The following is a 19,705-nucleotide window of genomic DNA, read 5'->3' on the forward strand; positions in this document are numbered from 1 at the left end:
ATTCTAAGATTTCTTTGCCTCCTACCTCTCCAAAACCTCCAATTCCATAATGCCCTGCATTAAGCCATTAAGCGTGAGCATAGGAGCAACTGAAGTGTCCTTTCAGGCTAACCAGCACCTCTGCTGTTAAACGAGAACTTCCTATTCCTGACTGCCAAGGGTTTACATGCTATTTCCATAACTCTGCTCTAGATGAAGATAGATGAGGCTGAGATTCTTCTGTAACACTACGCCAAAGCAAAAACCTAATTAACACTTTGGGACTCTATATGTGCCAACATGGAAAATATTCTACATTTCATGCAGCTTTCTAGAATGTTGGAGTCATGAAGCAATACAATACAGCTTGTACTGTAGCAAGTCATAGGTACATTATTTAGTGCATTTGGTGTTCAAGAAATAACTGATATAAAGCACAAATCCTTCCCCAATTCACACTGGTTAAAAATGCTAGTTGTTGTATTTGTTTTATAGCCTAGCATCTCTGTTATCCTCATGCTTAAAATGCCCTAAACAAATATCCTCTCAACTACTGCCAAAGGGGGATAGGAAGGTTAGAAAGATTTATAATGTTGCCAGAGCTGTCATGTAGGCTATGAGCAGGGAATGTCTCATTGTAACAACTAACAATATATCCTACTTACCATTTCAATTAAAGTACTTTTTTTTTTTCTTTTTTTAAGCTAAACTACAAATATCAATGCTTTTGAAACTGAGAAGGTAAATGATTCATAACAATTGTAACAACTGCTATGTCTCTGTCTTGTAGGTGGAAACCACAGACAAATATGACAAACATTGACAGAGTTAAGTTTCAAACATTTGCAAATTTGTATCCATGAATTTTCCTTTTCTTACACTCCTTAGCTCCTTTCTGCTGTTTTCCTCCAAGCATCCCTAGGTTCATGCTGAAAAAACTTCATCTCTTCATGCTTTATACATCACATTGTATATTATTTCTAATAACATACTTTTTTTCTCCCTAAGCATCTCCCCCAAACAATTAATTTGCTTAAAATGTCTGTTTCTTTGTCAGAATAAATGCATTATATCAAACCGTAACAATCTCCTAGCCATTCTACTCATGGATTGTTACCTTAACAGCACATTAAGAGTACAATCAAACTGCTCTCCTGCAATGTACAGCATCAACAGCAGTCAAGTGAATTGTATTTTTGTGCTTACTTCAAGGCACCTATTACCTTATATTTTTAATTTAACACATTAAAATGATGCTATGTAAAAAATGAAACAGTACCAAGTTTCTAGGGTGAAATGTAAAACTCACTTTCTAAACTTTAAGTAAGCACAAGAAATCTTTTCAAGTCTTCATTTCATTGTGAGTGTTTTTTGCCAGAGGATAGAGTCTTTCCAAATTCCTTTCTTCGGCATGAACATACACAGAATATGTGAAAGATGTCATTTTTTATTTTGAAGCAATTAATTTCCTTCAACACTCTTTTTGAGAAGTTTTATTTTGTTTTGGATTCATGTCTGAGTATTAGAACCTATTTACATAGATACCAAAGTGTTCCTTTTAGAGAACCACACACTGGATTTTGTTCATTATTTGTAGTTTCTCCATTTTTTTTTTTTTTATTAAAGTAAGCAGCCCTGTTTCAAGGTATCAGCTGTCTCACCCACTTTCTTTGTATTACTCCCTTGGAGCATTTTCTACACATACAAAAAGAAAAATATGAAACAGAAAAATCCAAAACTGTCTCCAATAAGGGTGCCCAGTGAATGAAAAAGAAAATTGGGGATGGGGAGAGTGAACATATCTTTGGGAGAAACTACTGCTTTTGACAATTTTACATAAAACCAAGTGGGAGATAGTTTGCCCAGAGCACTTTTTAATGCATTGTGTAGAATTACATTCTTTTGATTTATATTCATCAGACCTAAATCTGGAACCTGCTATCATGCTGGCAAGGAACCTGTGACACAATCTAACTTTTGTTTAGCTCCTGTGTTAATGTGATCTCTGTGACTGTAAGTTTTCTTGATGTCCTCGTATGGGTTGAAATGAAGATGTTATTGTTCCGTCTGATTAAGATTTAACAACGTTCATTTAGTTTCCCATCCAGATATGAAAAAGAATTCGCTGGAAAGTATCATCATCCTCAGAGAACAGGTAATTCCTTTAATATAAATCCTGGTTATTTTCTATCACTCTTCAAATTTAGGTGTAAAATTGTTAAAAACATTTATCCATTACTCATCATGGAAAACAATATGATACATTCTGCAAGTTAATCTCTATCTCTTTTAGGTACATTTATTAAGAACTGTTATTATTGAATCAAAACCTAATCAAAAGAACAACAAAACCCCTGGATCATGGCCTCTAGTGCTTACCAATGAAATCAATGATCTCACAAGTGCCCCACCTGTATGTCCCTATTAAATTTGAATAAAAGAGGTGTTTCTGTGTGTACCACTACGTGTGCACACAGAAAGCTTCTTTTGAAGAGTTAACACATAATACTGATGTAAAACTAAGTAATCTACTACTACCTGAAATACGTCCTGAATTTAATACATAGCCATCAGCTTGACATACATAGTCAAAAGATTTCAAGTTTTACTTGTTCTTAACATGTTATAATTTATTATTTTTAAAAAGATTGTGTATCAAGTGTTCATATTGGAAGTTCACTTGCATGTACATAACTCCGCAGAAGGACCATGCTCCTTTAAACATTTCTTCTCCAGCATTACACGTTTTGTGCTGTTTTGTGACTTCAGTAACAAACTCAGCCACTGCTCACAGATGCTCTGCTCACATGTGGAACCATGCACTCACATCTCATCTCATGGATTACCCTATAAAGTTTAGGATGGAGTTCAAACCTTAACTTTCTTTATGTTAAACTTCAATATGATAAAAATGCAACTTCACTATGATTAAAAAGCAACTGATCTCAAAGCTACTGAGCTGCTCCGAGCATCATAAAAGAGTACATGAACAGGAGATGGGGTCAAACCTTTAATCTCCTGCTTACTAAGCAATGAGAAGGGATATACCAATCATCTCTTCAGATTAATGCATAGCATAAATATTAATTAATCATTGTAGAAAACTTGAGACACACTACAGGAAACCGAGTTGAACATAAGTTATTGCAATAAAGATTTAATAATCTAATTTAACAATCTATTTAAATAAATAAAAGTCTGATTTGCAGTTTCCTTAGTGTTTGGGGAGGGAAGGAGCAACCTCGTTAAAACCCCCTCTGATGCACGCCCTTCCACAAACTCATTGTACATGAGGTAACACCCAGTGGGCTGCCAGGGAGGCGAGCCTTCACAATCTCCCTACAAAAGGGCTATCCATGTGATTCCTGGACACTCTCAACAGTTTATCAGGTCCTAATACCACCAGACCTGCGGATGGAAGTGTTGGGCACTGGGCCTTCACTCCTCACCGGCTGCTTTACGGCAGAACTGGGCGGCGCCTAACGACTATCAACAGCTGCCACAGATAATGGCTAATGGCGTTTTAGCGCAGGCGTTAAAATACCAGGAAAGGATTAAAAGGAGATAAAAAAGAGGGAAGACCTGGGGGAGAAATTATCACCGCCCTCGGATCCAGCGCTGCCGTCTCAACCCAGAGCCTCGGTCTGCACAGGGAAGGTCGACCCCAGCGACTATCTGAGCCCACCTTTATGCAGTGTGCTCAATCTGGGACCACCCTCAGGGCGGTAACTGTGTGCTTTGTTGTTCTGGAAGCTTCGGGAAGGTTCATGGTGGTCCCCCACGCCCTTTCCCCCAGCAAATTGCTCTAGCTGATGTTCCCAAGCCGAAAGGAGGAGCCGAGAAAGGTGGCCCGCCGACCCCGTTCCGCAGGGCGGTGTCCAACGTGCTCCTGCCCGAGTTTGGGACAAAAACAGGTAAAGTTCATTGCCGGTCTTAGACACATTCTTATCCATGTGATACGTTCGCATACACAAGCTCACGTATATGCAGAGCACAACATTAGAATGAGGTTCGTTGGCTGCATGCAGCAGGAGTTCTGCTCGGACAAATAGATACTCGCCAGGACTCCAGAAGAGGCCCTCTTCATAATCTGGGGGGCTTTATGTAAACTATATTGCAAGGCACTGTTGGCTTGCAGTTCTATGGAATTTTTCAAGTTGCAACAAAACAAACTGTTTTGTTATGTAGTCTGCCTTTATGCTTACTGAGTGATCAGGAACTCCTTAAAATTTTGACCACGGATCACTATGAGACTTAAAAGTGGTTTTTGGACCACTTTTCACATTATCAGTCTTAACTGAAAGCATCCCAAATATAACACAGCTCTGAAAAGCAATTTGGAATATTGTATCCTCATCAAGTGTGAAAACTACAGCTTGTCAACCACTAATACAGCCCCAGGAAGACAGAATGGCAGCACAGAAGGAAGGATGTTTTCAAGAGCAAATCTCACATTAATGAAGTTCAGTGGATGTGGGAGATTAAAAAATCATTTTTCCACCAGATTCTTTCACTAACTCCTCTTAAATGTGGCAGAAATCTCAACTTTTCCATACGTATCAGATTTTACATTACTATCTGTGTTTCTTGGGCTTGTCATCATTCTCCTATGGGCATTTTGACTGAAGTTTATGAAGCTCCAAGGGGCTTTATATGTTTACTTACTAAAGCGGTATAGAGAACATCAAAGTGAATGATTGAATATTAAATAAATCAGAAGCACAGTTTCACAAACACTTGAAGTGGAAAAGTATCGCATTTAAGAAACTGTTAAATTCATTATTCAATGTATTTACTTTTCTAATACTGATCCCAGACTCTGCAAAGGCAAGAATATCACTAGCACAATACAAAAAGCAAACTGCTTTCTTTTTCCTGTGAGACATTGCAGTCAGGGATAGAGTACAGCACATGGGACTGTTCCTTTCTTTACCACAAAGGCAGGTGGTCTCAGATGACAAGCCTGTACAAACTTTCAGCTAGCACATTTCAGGAAATGGAGGGAGATTAAATTTACACCACAAACATTCCCAGGGAAGAATACTTACCCATGCAGAAATAGCAAAACAAAAACCTGTTACGTGTATGTATATATATATATAAATCCACAAGCTAAACCTATGCACTGAATGTTCTAGTGTGAATCAGCTATTTACCACGTGAATTACTATATTTCATGGCAATAACTAAGATGATAACATGCAAGAAATTAATGATAAATATGGTGATAGAAGTAAAACAGACATCAGAAAGTTTATAGCTCCCCAGTCGAAAAAGTTCAGCCAAGCTTGAATGGAGATAAGAAACTGGATGAGAAATGTGGGATGAAGAATGCAATAGTCACAGAGAAAAGGAATGATTAAGAAGAAAACAAAAAAGAACAGAGGTTTTAATCAGGAAAAATTGGTAATAAAATTCTGAATTAAAATTCTGATTCCAGTGAGGATTTTCAGACATCATTTAATTCCCATGATTTACAATTTCCTCAGTAGAACTACAGCACTAAGAGATCGTGTCTTTTATATTAATAGAAAATGATGAATGCCACTGTAATCAGTAACACTGACTTTCATCAGCTAGTGGTCTGGTGCTGATCAGATGATGAAATCAAGGAGAGTGAATTGGTAAACCAGCTGGAGAAAGTATTTCTAATATGATTTAAAACAACAACAACAGCAACAGAGGAGCTTTCTCATTTTGTTTTGCTGCACTTCTGTTTATAAGAGCGGGATTTCATTTAAGCCTGGGAAGAGTGTGCATAAAATCCTTATCTAATACTTCTACTAACCATGATTTATCCCCACAGCGCAATTCAAATACAGTGAAGAGATAACATCTTTTTTTTTTATGTCTTCCCTTGTATTTCTAAAGCAGGAAATATACATACACAAATCAAGAGAAATCAATATTTTTACTCCTTTCCACTCCATCAGTCATATAACAAAATAATCAGAAAAGGGCACCATAACCCCCTGTTTGTCATTTGAATTGACTGAATGAGAGTTTGACAAGTCTAAAAGGCCAGCAAAAGACACACAGAATTCCCTCATTAGATTTTGCACAACAGTGACTACAGAGGGCTATGAATGCACAGTACTATGAATAATAAAACATCTGTGAATTACATAATGTCACTAAGTACATTCCAAATGGTATGCATATATTAACCCACAAATACAGGCTGGTACTTATTTAATACAAAATCAGCAAAAAAAAAATGGTGTTTTTGAAAGGCCTTGGAAGTCCATTATGCTACCCAAGTCTCTCATATTACTCTAAGGAAAGTGATGTTATTGTTATACCATAATAGAAAATAGCCACATCAACAGCTCTTAGTGACAGGTAGAGATATCTTTGGAAAATCCACCAACTTTAATGAAACAGTTTAAGTAAATATAATCTCTTCTTGTACATTCAACTGCCTGTAGTCTACAAAGAACAAAATAAATGTCTAAGGTTTATATATACTGAGAATCAATGTTTTCACACCACTTTATATCACCATTGAAATGTGCAGTCAACCTAATAACACACAGCACCTTCTGACAATCAAAGAAGTCCTCCATATCACTGCAGACTACACATAGCTTGATTGGAACGCCCTGTTTTATAAGTCCCCACTCCACCCCCCACAACCCTGGTGATAAAGTATTTTCAGATTTGAATGCTTGCTGTTAGCTTTAATGAAGGCTTTTTCATTGCTGAAGCCAGGTTTATTTTTAAGCAGTTACAGTAGTCTCTTGACAGTGTAATACAGAACTGGATCAGTAATTACAAAGGGGAATCAAAATTATGGTCACTCTAATGTGCATTCTTCTAAATGATTACTTCAGAAGCAGGAACGTGAAACTATTGTTTCAAACACCAGTCTGAGACTCCTAGAGATTTAAATGAGTAGTCTGCAAAAAAAATAAGATCACTTTTTATTTTTTTCTCTCTGTGAAGTTATCTACTCTTTTAATTAGTAGCAGCATATCGATTAATAAAAATATAGAATACAGGCTGTTATCCTATTACAGGTTAATACTATTATGTAAAAAATAATAATAAGGAATTGTACTGTTTATCCACATCTAGTCATACTTGTAATCTGACAATTTGTCAGTTTACCACACTGAAAGCTGATCCAAAAGCCCCTGAAATCACTGTTTTCTTTTACTCTCAAGTCCAAAGTGGGTCTGACTCAAACCCTGAAACAAAGCCCTCCAAGCCCAACTTGTGATTGCCACTTCTGATGTTTTAACCTCCATGGTAGGCTAGTGTAGAAGCGATTTATCTAGCACATGAACTGATACTATCTATAGGATTTATGAAATCAACAGATGGCCTTAGACAAAGAGTATTTAAAGGAGATTTTATTTTTTAATAAATTAATTTGAGATTGGAGATGTAACCAAAATTCTGGTATGTATTTGACTTTATCCCAGAAATAATTCAAGACAGATCATCCAGGTTACCATATGGACTGTATTTCACTCCTCCTATTAAAAGTAGATTACAGAGAGGCTAAAGCTACTTATGATATTTCAAGCTTACCAGCATTAATTTGAATAAGAAAATAGATGAGGGAAGCATGATTGGCAGCCATCCCAGCTATACAAATTACAAATCTCTTCAACAGAATTTCAATGGATTTTAAAATTGAGTAGTAAAAGATCTAGTGATAAATTGATCTTTTTTTTTTCATATAGCAATATTTTTATTTTTTTTCGGTATCAATAGTGTCGGTATCAATAGTTTCCTGTAGGAACAAATAAAAATAAAAATGTAGTACTTGTATTTTATCCTAAAATAAAATGTAGTATTGCGAAGAGTTATAATGAAAATTTGGAAGTACACACTGTGTTTGATATTGGTACAAAGAAAAGGTCTGTTAATGTGTGGAAAACGTGCAATACATGTATACACAGTGAGTTAGGAATTCAGTATCAGGTGCTAGCCACTGATATCCATCCTTGGGGACTCGCATTCCAATTGCCTTTTCTTTCCTGGTTATGGCATGTACAGCTGCCACTGCAGCTGTACAAGCTCTGAGAGACAGATGCACAAGCTAGAGAGATGACACAGATGTCCAGAACCTTCCCACCTACCACCTGGCTGAATTCACACTGGTTATTGCAAGATGTGGATAACCATCTGTACATCTGTCTAGTACTGACACTTAAGGGTCATAATTTAGAAAGAGTTATCACTGGAGTAGTTATAGCAAGTATTTCTGAAGATTCAACCCTATTCCTACATGCACTATAATGGCTGTTTGTAATTGTCTCTTGGTACACTTCAGCATGGCCAGAATATCAGAGACTCAGCAGAGTTTACCAAGAGAATTTAAGAGGAAGGTTTTACTACATTTGTAATGCCTTAGACAAAAATTAAATGGTTACAGTTTTAGGACGATTCTCTGCCCTTTTTTATAGATAGCAATGGAAAAAAAAAACAGTATTCTGAAAGTGGCAAAAACTGAAATCATTATACCAGAGTTTAATATTTTTGTTTGTTTGTTTGTTTGTTTTGTTTGTTTGTTAATTCTAGTGTAGACACTGCACATGTGTAGATGGAAACTTCCCAGAACTTTTTAATATCAGTCACCAATCAGCAAATTCCCATTGTAAGTCACAAATGATGATTAGTACTCATTTAAGCAATCCACACCATACCCTGTGATGAAAGATGTTGTATATCCATTTAATAAACAAGACAGTCAAGGCACAGAAAGCTAAGGTGAGTTCTTTCACCCCAAAAAGCAGGTCGGTGTCACCAAAAATGCAAGATCTCTAATTTCCACTTCCCAACTCTATGTAGTAAACTGTATTTTATAAGCTATTCATTTGAAATGAGGGTAGCTCATGCCATAAATGCAATCTTTACTGAGATAGGCCATTCGATGGAAATAAGTATGCATGTATTATATATATGTAGAAATCTTAAAAAGTAAATATCAAGGGAATTTTAGTTAATAGATTAAATGGCATTTCAAAAATATTCCATCTTCTTCTGTGCCTTGTTAATATATTATCTTCTTACATCACTTACAGTAATGAATTCTGTAAAGCAGAGGTCCTGACATTGCTGTCTGACCTCCCATAGTGTAAACCCTATTTTTGGAAGGCTGTTTTTTTTCCCTGCATAGATGGCAATAAGCCAAAAAACTCAGGTACAATATAAAAATCATACTAACAACATGTATAAAAACAGTACACATTTGTCAAGAGCCATTCCACTAGAAGTAACTTTTTGAGTGAAATTAAAATTCGTGTGGTGCTGTTAACTGACAGTTCTAATTTCAGTGAGAATGATTCAAAGCAAAGTGTAGAAGGCTGCATGGAAGTTCTCCACAGAACAATACAAAATAAAACTGTTTTATATTTAAAATAATGCTATATTTAGAAATTAAATCTACTTTATAATAAGAGATACTAAAAATCTAAGTACATTTTATTGACCTATGTTTTTACCATTTTTAGTTTTCATATTAAGTCCACGAAACTGACAACCTTCAACATTAGAAAAATAAAGGAAAGCTAGAGCCTGCTCCAAGAGAATGTATTGTTTTTAGCTCCCTGCACACACTCCAAGTTCTCTGGGGAAATGCTCTGATGTCTGCACATAATCCAAGCACAAGCTTTGCTTAAGAGCTATGCTCAGATTTATGAAAATATCCAAATGGATCACCTCTGAAAGACAACAAATTGAACTCCATGGGTAACCAGCAATTATCAACTCCTTATCATTGCAAGATGCTCAGACCAACTTCACATACTTTTAAGCATCTGAAACACAAGGTGAGCACAGCATGGATGTCACAACGTGACATCCATTCTTACAGACACATGCAACTGTATTATTTGCATTCTCCTTTAACTGTCCACTCTACAGTACAAACTCTTAATTCTGCATAGGAAATACCTGACAAATTGCATCTGGAAATGTATGTCTTTTATTCCACAACACTATCTATAGCTGCTTCTTTCAGACTCCCTTCAGCCTTAATTCACACCTTTCTAATGCCCTCCACAGGGAACATTTCAAAATGAGGCATGGAGGCAGGATGAAGGTGAACCAAGAAAAATATGGTATCTCTCACAGCTCATATAGTTTCCTTCTTACAGGCTCCTCAGGACAAAGAGTATTGTCCTGTTTTCGACAGGGATGGAGTTAATTTTCTTCATAGTATCTGGTATGGTGCCGTGTTTTGGATTTAGGAGGAAAATAATGCTGATAACATGCCAATGCTTTAGTTGTTGTTGAGCAGTGCTTACACTAAGTCAAGGACTTTGCAGTTTCTCATACCAGCCTGTCTTGGTGGAAGCTGGGGGTGCATAAGACACTGGGAGGGGGCACAGCCAGGACAGCTGACCCAAACTGGCCAAAGGGATATTCCATACCGTATGGTGTCATGCTGAACAAGAAAATTGTGAGGCGTTGGCTGGGGTGGGAGCTGACAGCTCAGGGACTGGCTAGGCATTGATCATTGGGTTATGAGCAATTGTGTTGCACATCCTTTTTTTTTTTTTTCTTCTTTTTTTCTTCTTGTTTTCTTCTTTTTCTTAATAAAGTGTCCTTATCATATGAGTTCTTGCACTTTTACCTTTTTTTAACATCCCACTGAGGGGGAGTGAGCAAACAACTGTGCAGTGCTTAGCTGCCTGCTGGGTTAAACCACCACAGGCCTTCTGGTGTCCAACATGGGGCCCAAATGGTTGGTGTATCTGTTTTACATATCTGTGTCATTGCCAGAACTGAGTATATGGTCAACAGTTGCACAATACCATTGTATCAGTTACTTCCATACTATGCCTTTTTTTCCAATTTGTGGAAAGTCTTTACCCAATGTCAACAATGTCAACAAATTCACACTTCTCAGTCATGAAACACTCAAATAAAAACATAGATGCTATCTATATCTGAAACTAACAAAAAATAGCAAGTTTCACTTGCTTCCCAAATATGAGACTTTAGAAGAGGTGTGAGCTATAAAATAATTTTTTCATAAATGCAGCATGGGTAAATCTAAACCATTCTTTGATGAAAGCACACTGAAATTTATATATACAGAACTGTCCCATATGCATAATGATGAAAATTAATATCTGTTTCAAACAGTTTGGCCATGAGGCATTTTATATATATTAAGAAATTGAGGATTTGACCTGAAAAACAGTTCTTCCAACTGCAGTGAAACAGAGGGCATTAAAGTATTTCTACAGTATCATACCACTCTTTATAGACATATCTACACATCTCATCTCCGTATCTTATAACAGATGACAAAACAAAAAAAGGATCAAACTATTTTCTCTATTAAGATAATGAAAAAAAGTTTTCTGTCTTCACAGGTATAACCCTAACAGTGGCAGACCTAGTAATGGAGACGAAATCTCCAGGTTTCTAGCCCTGCAACATCTAATACAAAGGCTAGCTCTTCCTCATCTCCATAAAAATGGCATTGTGAGGGTAGTAAAATCAAATGTATGAACTATATTCTGGTCTGTGCTGTTTACATGTATGTTAAAGCAAAGTGAGATGAGACATTTCTACTTACACTCGTTCAATGCTAACTGATGTTACACTTAAGTGCAGAAATGTTTTGAATTGAAACACGTGTAAAGATCCTCTGAGATCAAAGGCCTTTGCATAGTCTCTGAGAGAGACTCCAGAAAGGGTTTCATCTTAAATACTCCTAAATCAACCCAGGCTGACATGAACAGATTTCCACAGACACCTATTTCACACCATGAAATCTTTCAATTTTTAACCTACACAGATAGCTTAGATAAAACACTGACCTTTGTAACAATCATATCCGCCCATTAAAATTTATGCATGTGTAAGCCTGGTTATGTGCCAGCTTACTTAGAGGTGGAAGCTGAGATCAGGGCAAGTCAGGTTAGAGTTAGCTCCCTATAGGGCATACCTCTACCATGCTCACAATATACTAGTGAATAACAGAAGCAAATTGTCATTCTTCTAGCAGGAAAAAGGAAAGCAGATGGGCATTTATGACGTAGAACTACACCCACGTACTCTTCTGGGGTTACTTGGTCTCTGTAACACCCTTTTGCTTGTATTTGCTAAAACAAAATTGCTCTGAACAGTATTCAAGACATGATTATTTTTCCAGAAACAATTGTCTGCATACAGTTTCACAGTTTAAAGAAAGGTTATTCTGTGTCAAAAGCTAATTTAAAGCCCTGTTACTTTCTGAAAACTCTGCAAAATGCAAAACCAACAGGTAATTAAGCCTGATAAAGCCTGATATTAAGCCTGATAAAGCCTGATATGTTACAGAGCATAATTAGGTTTACTGAAATCCTTCAGAACATTCTTCTCCATCACACTTTGAATACTAGCTTTCTCAAAGATAATATATAAATAAATACAGTATTAATATGTATAAATAATAAATAGTACAAATCTTTTGTAAACCAGCTAGGTTGGCACTTGCTATTCAAAATGGTGTTACTGGGCTAAATAGAGGCTGTTAAAATGTGAAAAGTAATCTGATTTGGAAGAAAATTAATTTTGAACTAGATTGGAAAACATGAATGCCTTCCTTGAATTCCACCACTGAAGACTGCCAAAGGTTCTGTTGTAAACGCTCGAGGACATGTTGAACTTTTTCCCCCCATTAGCATCATAACTCCCTCAGAAAGGGTGACAAACTGCTTTCTAGTGATAGATAGCTCTGATGCCACTTCTAGGAACTACAGATCAAAGGAAAACTCACTACTGAAATAATTCATCTGGGTATGATGAAGAATAGTAATTTGACTGTGGTTTCTTGTTATTTTCAGACACATTCTAACTAAAACAAATAGCTTAATTTTAAACAATGAAATTCTGTAGGCATGTTCATAGTGTTAGGGTTATGGCATTCATCACATATTACAGCCTTAATGTGCATTCCTGTAAAATATTGAGAACAGTACAGAACAGCTGGAACAGTTTCTCACATAATTAAAGTGTGCCCTAAATGTAACGTCAGAAGTCAAATAGAATGTCTGTGAGCACAAAAGATTATTTTTTGCCCCAACGTAGAGGGAGATAATCTTGAGTTTGAAAGTATGCATAATAAGTATGCACTGGAAATTTAAATGTTGCTACTGCATTTGAGAATAAAAAGCTGTATTTTAACTAGCTCAGCAAAATTCAGTCAACCTAATGACCCTCAAACAGAAAAATGAGTAATGGGCTAAATTATGGATTATCACACCAGATTTTTTTTAAATGGTGAGTGGTTAAATCCATGCCTCTGTGCCTAAATGAAGCTTGCAGGAAGACCAGGGACAGAGGTTTTTAATAAGCCTGAGAAATCCCAAGAGAGGATTTTAAGCTGTTTAATAAACCTTCACAAAAACAATTTATTTAAATTAAACTATATTGCTCAACCTTAGACTAAAATATAGTCTGGGCAGCCAAAGTTTGCCTAGTTTTATCCTTAACTTTAGGTTTAGATGGATAGGTTAACTAGTTGAGTACTGATGACCGTACCTAATTCTCCAGATACATTTAGATTTGCCATTGGCATCAGTGAGAGCACCTTCACAACCTGTGACAGCACAGTCCTGAGAAGCACAACCATTAGGAACGGAAAAGCTGTGCCACATAGCTCAGTTTCCCATTGGTTGACATTCCTATATCATTCCTACTAATAATTTAGCTCATTTGCATTTTAAATAGTTAAAACAATTTCATATCACATCTTTTCGTAACAATTTGCTACTGACATTTCTTGTTCTTTGCCTTGTATAAAACAAACATGAAGGTCATCTGACACTAACAGAAAAGTTGCATGTACTCATATAGGCAGTCTCAATGAGTTTATCTGACCTGTTCATATGAGTAAGGCAAATGAGTAGACGAAAAGTAGGAAAATGAGACATTATGGATGTGGTTTTCTTCCTCATCCATGCAGGACAATGGCAAACAAAAAGCAGAATGCCACTTGTCACAAAAAAGCTTTTGCTCCCTCATTCTGACAGAAAAAAAGACATTGCCCAACAATGAAGCAGCCGTAGGAGGCGCAGAGGAAAGAAACAGATGAAAAAAGCTATATCACCACTTGTAATTTTGAAACTCCCAGTGTCTTGCAAGTTGATGTCACAGAAGAAAAAATCCTTCATTTGGTCTCCTACTGTTTTGCTGACCTTTCCCCATTGGTGTTGTAGCAGGAGGCAATATAAAAGTGCTTTTATTCCATACAAATTGCTTGGCTGCTAAACTCCGTGAAATCTGAAAATTACAGTAGTGGCACAATATTTTTCAAGGATCCTCTGCCGGTAATTGCTTTGACCAGAAAATTAAATATAGAAGAATGAAATTGCAATGAACACAGAACACACAATTTTGATTTCATTCCTAGTTGCAGAAAAAATTTATTGAAATATAAAGTTGCTGTGTCTGAGATAAGAATCTGACCACAGGTCCTTAACATTTTTCTTCACACTTCCCAGCTTAAATTCTTTTTTTCGGTACTAATATAATGTCTATATTATGAAAAAAGGTTAGCATTTCACAATATATTTGAATACTTCATGCATTTATTTCTGTGAAATGTTACGTGTTTAAATACTTTTTGTCTTTTTTTCATATTTAGTTGACCTTTACAGCTGCTCTGAACTCACAACATATGATCTATTGAAATTAAGAAAAGGACTAGAAAATGCAAAGAAAACAATCTGTGTGCCGAACTTTTGGACAAAACTGTTGGTGCTAATTTTTATAGATTCTTCGATATTCCTGAACAATGCCTTCCAACTGAGAATTATGCTTTTCTTGATTTCATCTTATATCTTTTTCCTTCTCATGCCTGTATGTTTCATTTTTCATTCCTTTTCTCTTGTATTTTACAATACAAGAGAAAAGAGACCCATTTGTCCATGGGTCTCTTTTATGCAGAATTACTAAAAGTCACAATGTTTATTCCTATCACTGAGTTCCAAACTAGAAAAGTTAAATAATTAAAGTACATAGAGAAAAACTGAATGAATTAAAAAATAAAATAATTGATTTTTTTAATTTTAATTTTGTTCGTTGATTTTGATCACAGAAAACAAAATCAATATAGTAGCAGTATGTCGACTTAGAAGTTTGATAATATGTCTCAGTACAATAAAGAGTTCAAAAGCCTCTTTCTTTTTACCATAAATTCTTCCACTTGGAACTAATTACCCCAATGGAAAGAAAAAGTAGCAGATTGCCTGTTTGAAGGGTTAAACACGAAGAGTGAGCTAATTCAGACATAAATACACAACAAGCAGGAGATAAAATGTTGTTTTTCAGCATTGTCATTCATTAGAGTTAAAAAGCCATATTAATAAGGAAGGCAAGTGATAATACAGTATTTAGTTGCAAATATAATACAGTTTCCTCTCACAGGAAGGATATGTATACTAGAAATTTGAATAGCTGAAGTTACATTTTATTCATAAGAAAAAAAACTTGCTGAAAAAATGTTAGTACTTAAAATACTCTCTTTTGCTCTTTCTTATGATGAAGAAGAATGCAGCAGTTATTGAAAAGTAAATATTCAGCCTTTGCTTTCTCTAAATCATAAGTTGATGTAATATACAGGTGATCCAAATATATATATATATACAAATATTTATATAGTAAATATAAAAATAATGTGTGTATAAATTAAATTGGAGTTGGAACCACAGCCTTTTTCTTTACATGATCTAAAGAGCTTAACAGTGACTGCAGAGCTGAAGAGGTTTTCCCTACATGTGGTTTTGATATTGGCAATTGTACAATCCTTGGCACAATTCTAGTCTAGAGTTCTCTAGCCAAGAGCATTAACTTGTGTTTAACAACCAAACAGTATGCATATGTATATACATTCAGGTGACTGGTGATTTCCCTATTCACTGGTACAGTCATTTAGTTTGGTTTCTTCTCTGCATCTACCTCAATTTCCTTGTAGAGATGTATTTTCAGCGAAAACTGAAGGATCCATGAATGTTTCCCCTAATTTCTCTCCCTCACTCTGTTCCCAAGTAGTACAAAGATTTTAAATGATAAAACATTATCTGGTTTTCCAGAAATCCAGTTCTGAGGTATAAAATATTTTCTTTCTTCATCTAGCACATTGTCAGGTTTTTTTTTTTTTTTTTTTTTTTTTTTTTTTCCAACAACTCACAAATACTTCCTTTATTCAAATACTCAAAATTCAATCTTTTTCACACTCATCTCCCAGTTACTAATTGAAACAATCATCTAATCAAATTTCAGTCCTTTTCAAAGATGGAACAAAGCAGAAAATTGTGATATTTTTTGTCATCCTGTTCATACTCCTAAATTATGGTATTTGATCCTGTGCCTTCACTTGCAATCATTTCTGCTTACCAAACCTTTGTCACGTACTGTTTATATCTATGCTTTGGATTCTTGACTCTGCTCAATGCCTTTCCAAGTGTGTCCAAAATGTGATCTGAATCTTTTGGTTTCAGTTTTGGTGGTTTGTTCACTTATTTATTTATTTATTCGTGATTTATTATGTGCTTATTTATTTATTTATTTGATAGCTTTGCTTTCAAAGTCCACTTAGTTTTGCAGTAACCCTGTCCCCTGGGAATCAATTTCTTAATATGAGAGTAAAGAGAGTTCATGTATTATGTGATCCAACATTCTTTAGTGTTGGAGTATCATTTCATAAATAATGCACTTACGAACACATACATTCATTTTACATGATTCCTCAATGTGGCCAGGGTGCTGCGTAGTCTGCATTGTATCCACCTACAAAAAATACAAAAATATGTGTCTGCTTATCAGGATGTGAGTAGGGTTTAGCTAACATAATCCTGTATCATGGATCTTGTAAGTGAGTAAAAAGATTCTTCCTTCTTATTTTCAATATATATACATATATTATATATTCCATAAATAAACTATTTGGCAGTGAAAGAATGAGAATATCATTATATATTGTTTAACAAAAGAAAAGGAATTAACTGAACTTTGTCCAGTAACAGGATGGTTTTTGATCACAGAATAAAGAAACTGAGTGAAGATTCATTCCTTCTTCCTTTCTTCCTTCTAGTTACTGTGAACAAAGTAAAACAATGTAAGTGTTTAGAATATCAGTGCCAAACATAACTCTTCTCCATGAAGTGACTGGATAAATAGTGCACTAAGTCACTAACAGTATTAGTTGAAAGAAAGAACAGCAATTTTATAAGAAAACAAATATGCACCTTATCTTCTACCCCATCCCTCACTCCCCTCCCCAGCACATGAAAAAGAAAGGAGTAAGGCAGCAAGATTTAGAGAGCAGTATACAATATATAATGATAACTCTGTGAAAATGTAAGTTAGTCAAAATGCCAGATATAAACTATTATGCTACAAGGTGGACAAAGAAAACAGAGAACTAAGTGAAGGCACGTTTTCTTTGAACTACTGTGATCAATAAGTTTATGAAGTAAATGACACATAAAATACACATCTAATGATAAAGAGCGAGGTTTCTGTCTAATATATTCTTCTAAAATAGCTCTTAAATTATCACTAAGAGACAAGTCATCTACACAAAACCCACTAACCTGATGTGTGTTAGTTGCATAACACAGTTTGTTGGCATTCACCAGATAGTCTTTTCAGCCTTTCCAGTATTTTTGTATTATTACTTTATATTTATTTCATATCACTCACTACTAGTTCCTTATTTTCAAACATTTTAATGAATCAATTCTAATCTATTACACACACAAAGTTAAAACCAATTTACACAAGTGTAGAAAAGCAATGTCAAGGATCTCTACAAAGCAGCTTTTACTCTATGAACATAATCCATAAAAGACTCCTAAATGTCCTCAAATAAGTAACGTCTGTTCCCCAATCTAAATATGATCTTCTTACAGGAAGCCATCTGGGACAAGCAAGCAAAACATTCTGCTTTGGTTGCAGAAGGAATATATTTATGCCTCAGTAAAATTCTTCATCATCATCAATCCAATTATATGCAAATCTCTTTCTCTCTCTTTATCTTAGCTTGCCTAAACAGCAAAAATGATAGGAGAGCCATACAAGCTTTATAGAAATGTAGGTAATGCATCTGCCTATCAATCAATTGATCTATCTATCTATCTGTCCTTTATGAACACTGAGTACTTCAAAGTTGCTAACCTCAACAGTATTCAAATTTATATGAAAAGTAAATTTAACTAACTTTAAGGAGAATAAATGCACTGAAATGGTAAACTTGTCAAGTATGTAATCAAAAGAGATCTACTAACATTTTAAATAGCCTTCTCCAAGCTGAAAACACAAATTGGGAGCATTTGTAAGATATTTCTGAGGGTGAAAAGGTTCATAGATATAATATTCCCTTCTATAAGCAGAGGTCTCTTCTAGCAGAGATATTCATGCTATTTGTCAAATCAAGTCATAAATCAACGCAAGAGGAAAGACAGAAAAGTAAAAACACAACATTCAGTAAACAGTAAATTATCTGACACATAGTAGAACAAGTAATTATTTTATTTTTTTTTTTTTTAATCAAAAAATGCAATACAGTATGTCCTCACAAATTCAAATGATCATGGGGGTCTCAGTGGGTATATTTATATTACCTGCTGATTTGGTACAAAAAAGAAGGATGACAGTGGGATTTGCTGTATTTCTTTATATTGCATTTTTACCAGCAATTAAGTCTGTACCACTTGCCAATCCTAGGCATACATTATCCAGGCAAAGAGATCAAATTGACAGAGGATCTAGCTACTGCATGGCAAGTGCTACAAACCACCTGACACCCTGACAACAATTCTGGAAGGAACCTGCTTCAAAAGGATCAGTGGTGCACTAAAACTTATACAGCAGGACTCCAAATATAGACTCAAGGAAAATTCACAGCTATAAAAAAAACACCTTCCTGTGCTCTGTATCAGTGATATAGTTGCATCCATAGACAAATTCATCCTGCTATTCTAATGACTGATAGAAAAATAAGAAAATACTCTTTTTTTTTTTTTTTTTTTTAATTTTCCTTCTCCAAATTTCTGTTAAATGAGCTGCTGTTTTCCTCACTTTTCTATTGCAGCTGAAGAATCTTGCTAATTTCCCGGAAACTGATACTACTGTTTCTTTCCTCTTCCCATTTTCCAGTGTGGAAATGCACATACACTAAAATGAGTTAAATGAAGACTTGAAAGTCCCTACCTCAGTTTTCCCTCAACTAATCCAGTGCATAATACAGAAATACATGTCTGGAAGCTTCTTCTTAAATTCACCATCCAGTTTCTGTTTATCATAGGCATAATCTCATGTATTTCCTTGATAGGTTACAATTTTCTTGCATGAATATTTCAGTGGGAAATCTGTTCCAGAAATTCATTGCTACAGTATTTGAAAATTACTCTAAGAACCAACACAAATTTATTCAGTGGTATTTATATCTGTTTATTTTTTTTTCCTTGCATATTCATTTCTATTCTGAAGTGAACTTTCAGTATTAGTGATATGTATTTGCTATTACATGTAATTATTTTTTTATCAAACAAGTGGGAGGCCACACTTTTACAGTAAGTGTATAGAGTATAACGTATGGTTTACAGCCATAACATACTGCTACAAACTTAGAATGATTAACTTCAGCAAGCAACTTTTGTTGTTAAATTTTTTTGTCACTCATGTTGTTCACTTAGCATTGAATGAGTCTGTAAATATGTTATGATTGCAGTACATATTATATATTGATCTGATCGATGTGTATTACTAAAAC

General features: G+C 35.3%; 1 protein-coding gene across 4 annotated transcripts in view; it reads right to left on the bottom strand.

Moving 5' to 3' along the window:
• PCDH7 (protocadherin 7) overlaps nt 1–19,705 on the bottom strand; it is a 282,470-nt gene that overhangs the window by 214,370 nt on the left and 48,395 nt on the right. For 3 of the 4 annotated variants that reach the window (XM_032185962.1, XM_032185965.1, XM_032185964.1), the window contains exon 2: nt 16,660–16,719. The exons of the other annotated variant lie outside the window; for it this stretch is intronic. In XM_032185962.1, coding sequence (XP_032041853.1) covers nt 16,660–16,719 — 60 coding nt within the window. The remainder of the gene's footprint in view (nt 1–16,659; nt 16,720–19,705) is intronic. 4 annotated transcript variants of the gene reach the window in all.

This window comes from Aythya fuligula, chromosome 4 (assembly GCF_009819795.1).
Source record: "Aythya fuligula isolate bAytFul2 chromosome 4, bAytFul2.pri, whole genome shotgun sequence".
NCBI lineage: Eukaryota > Metazoa > Chordata > Aves > Anseriformes > Anatidae > Aythya > Aythya fuligula.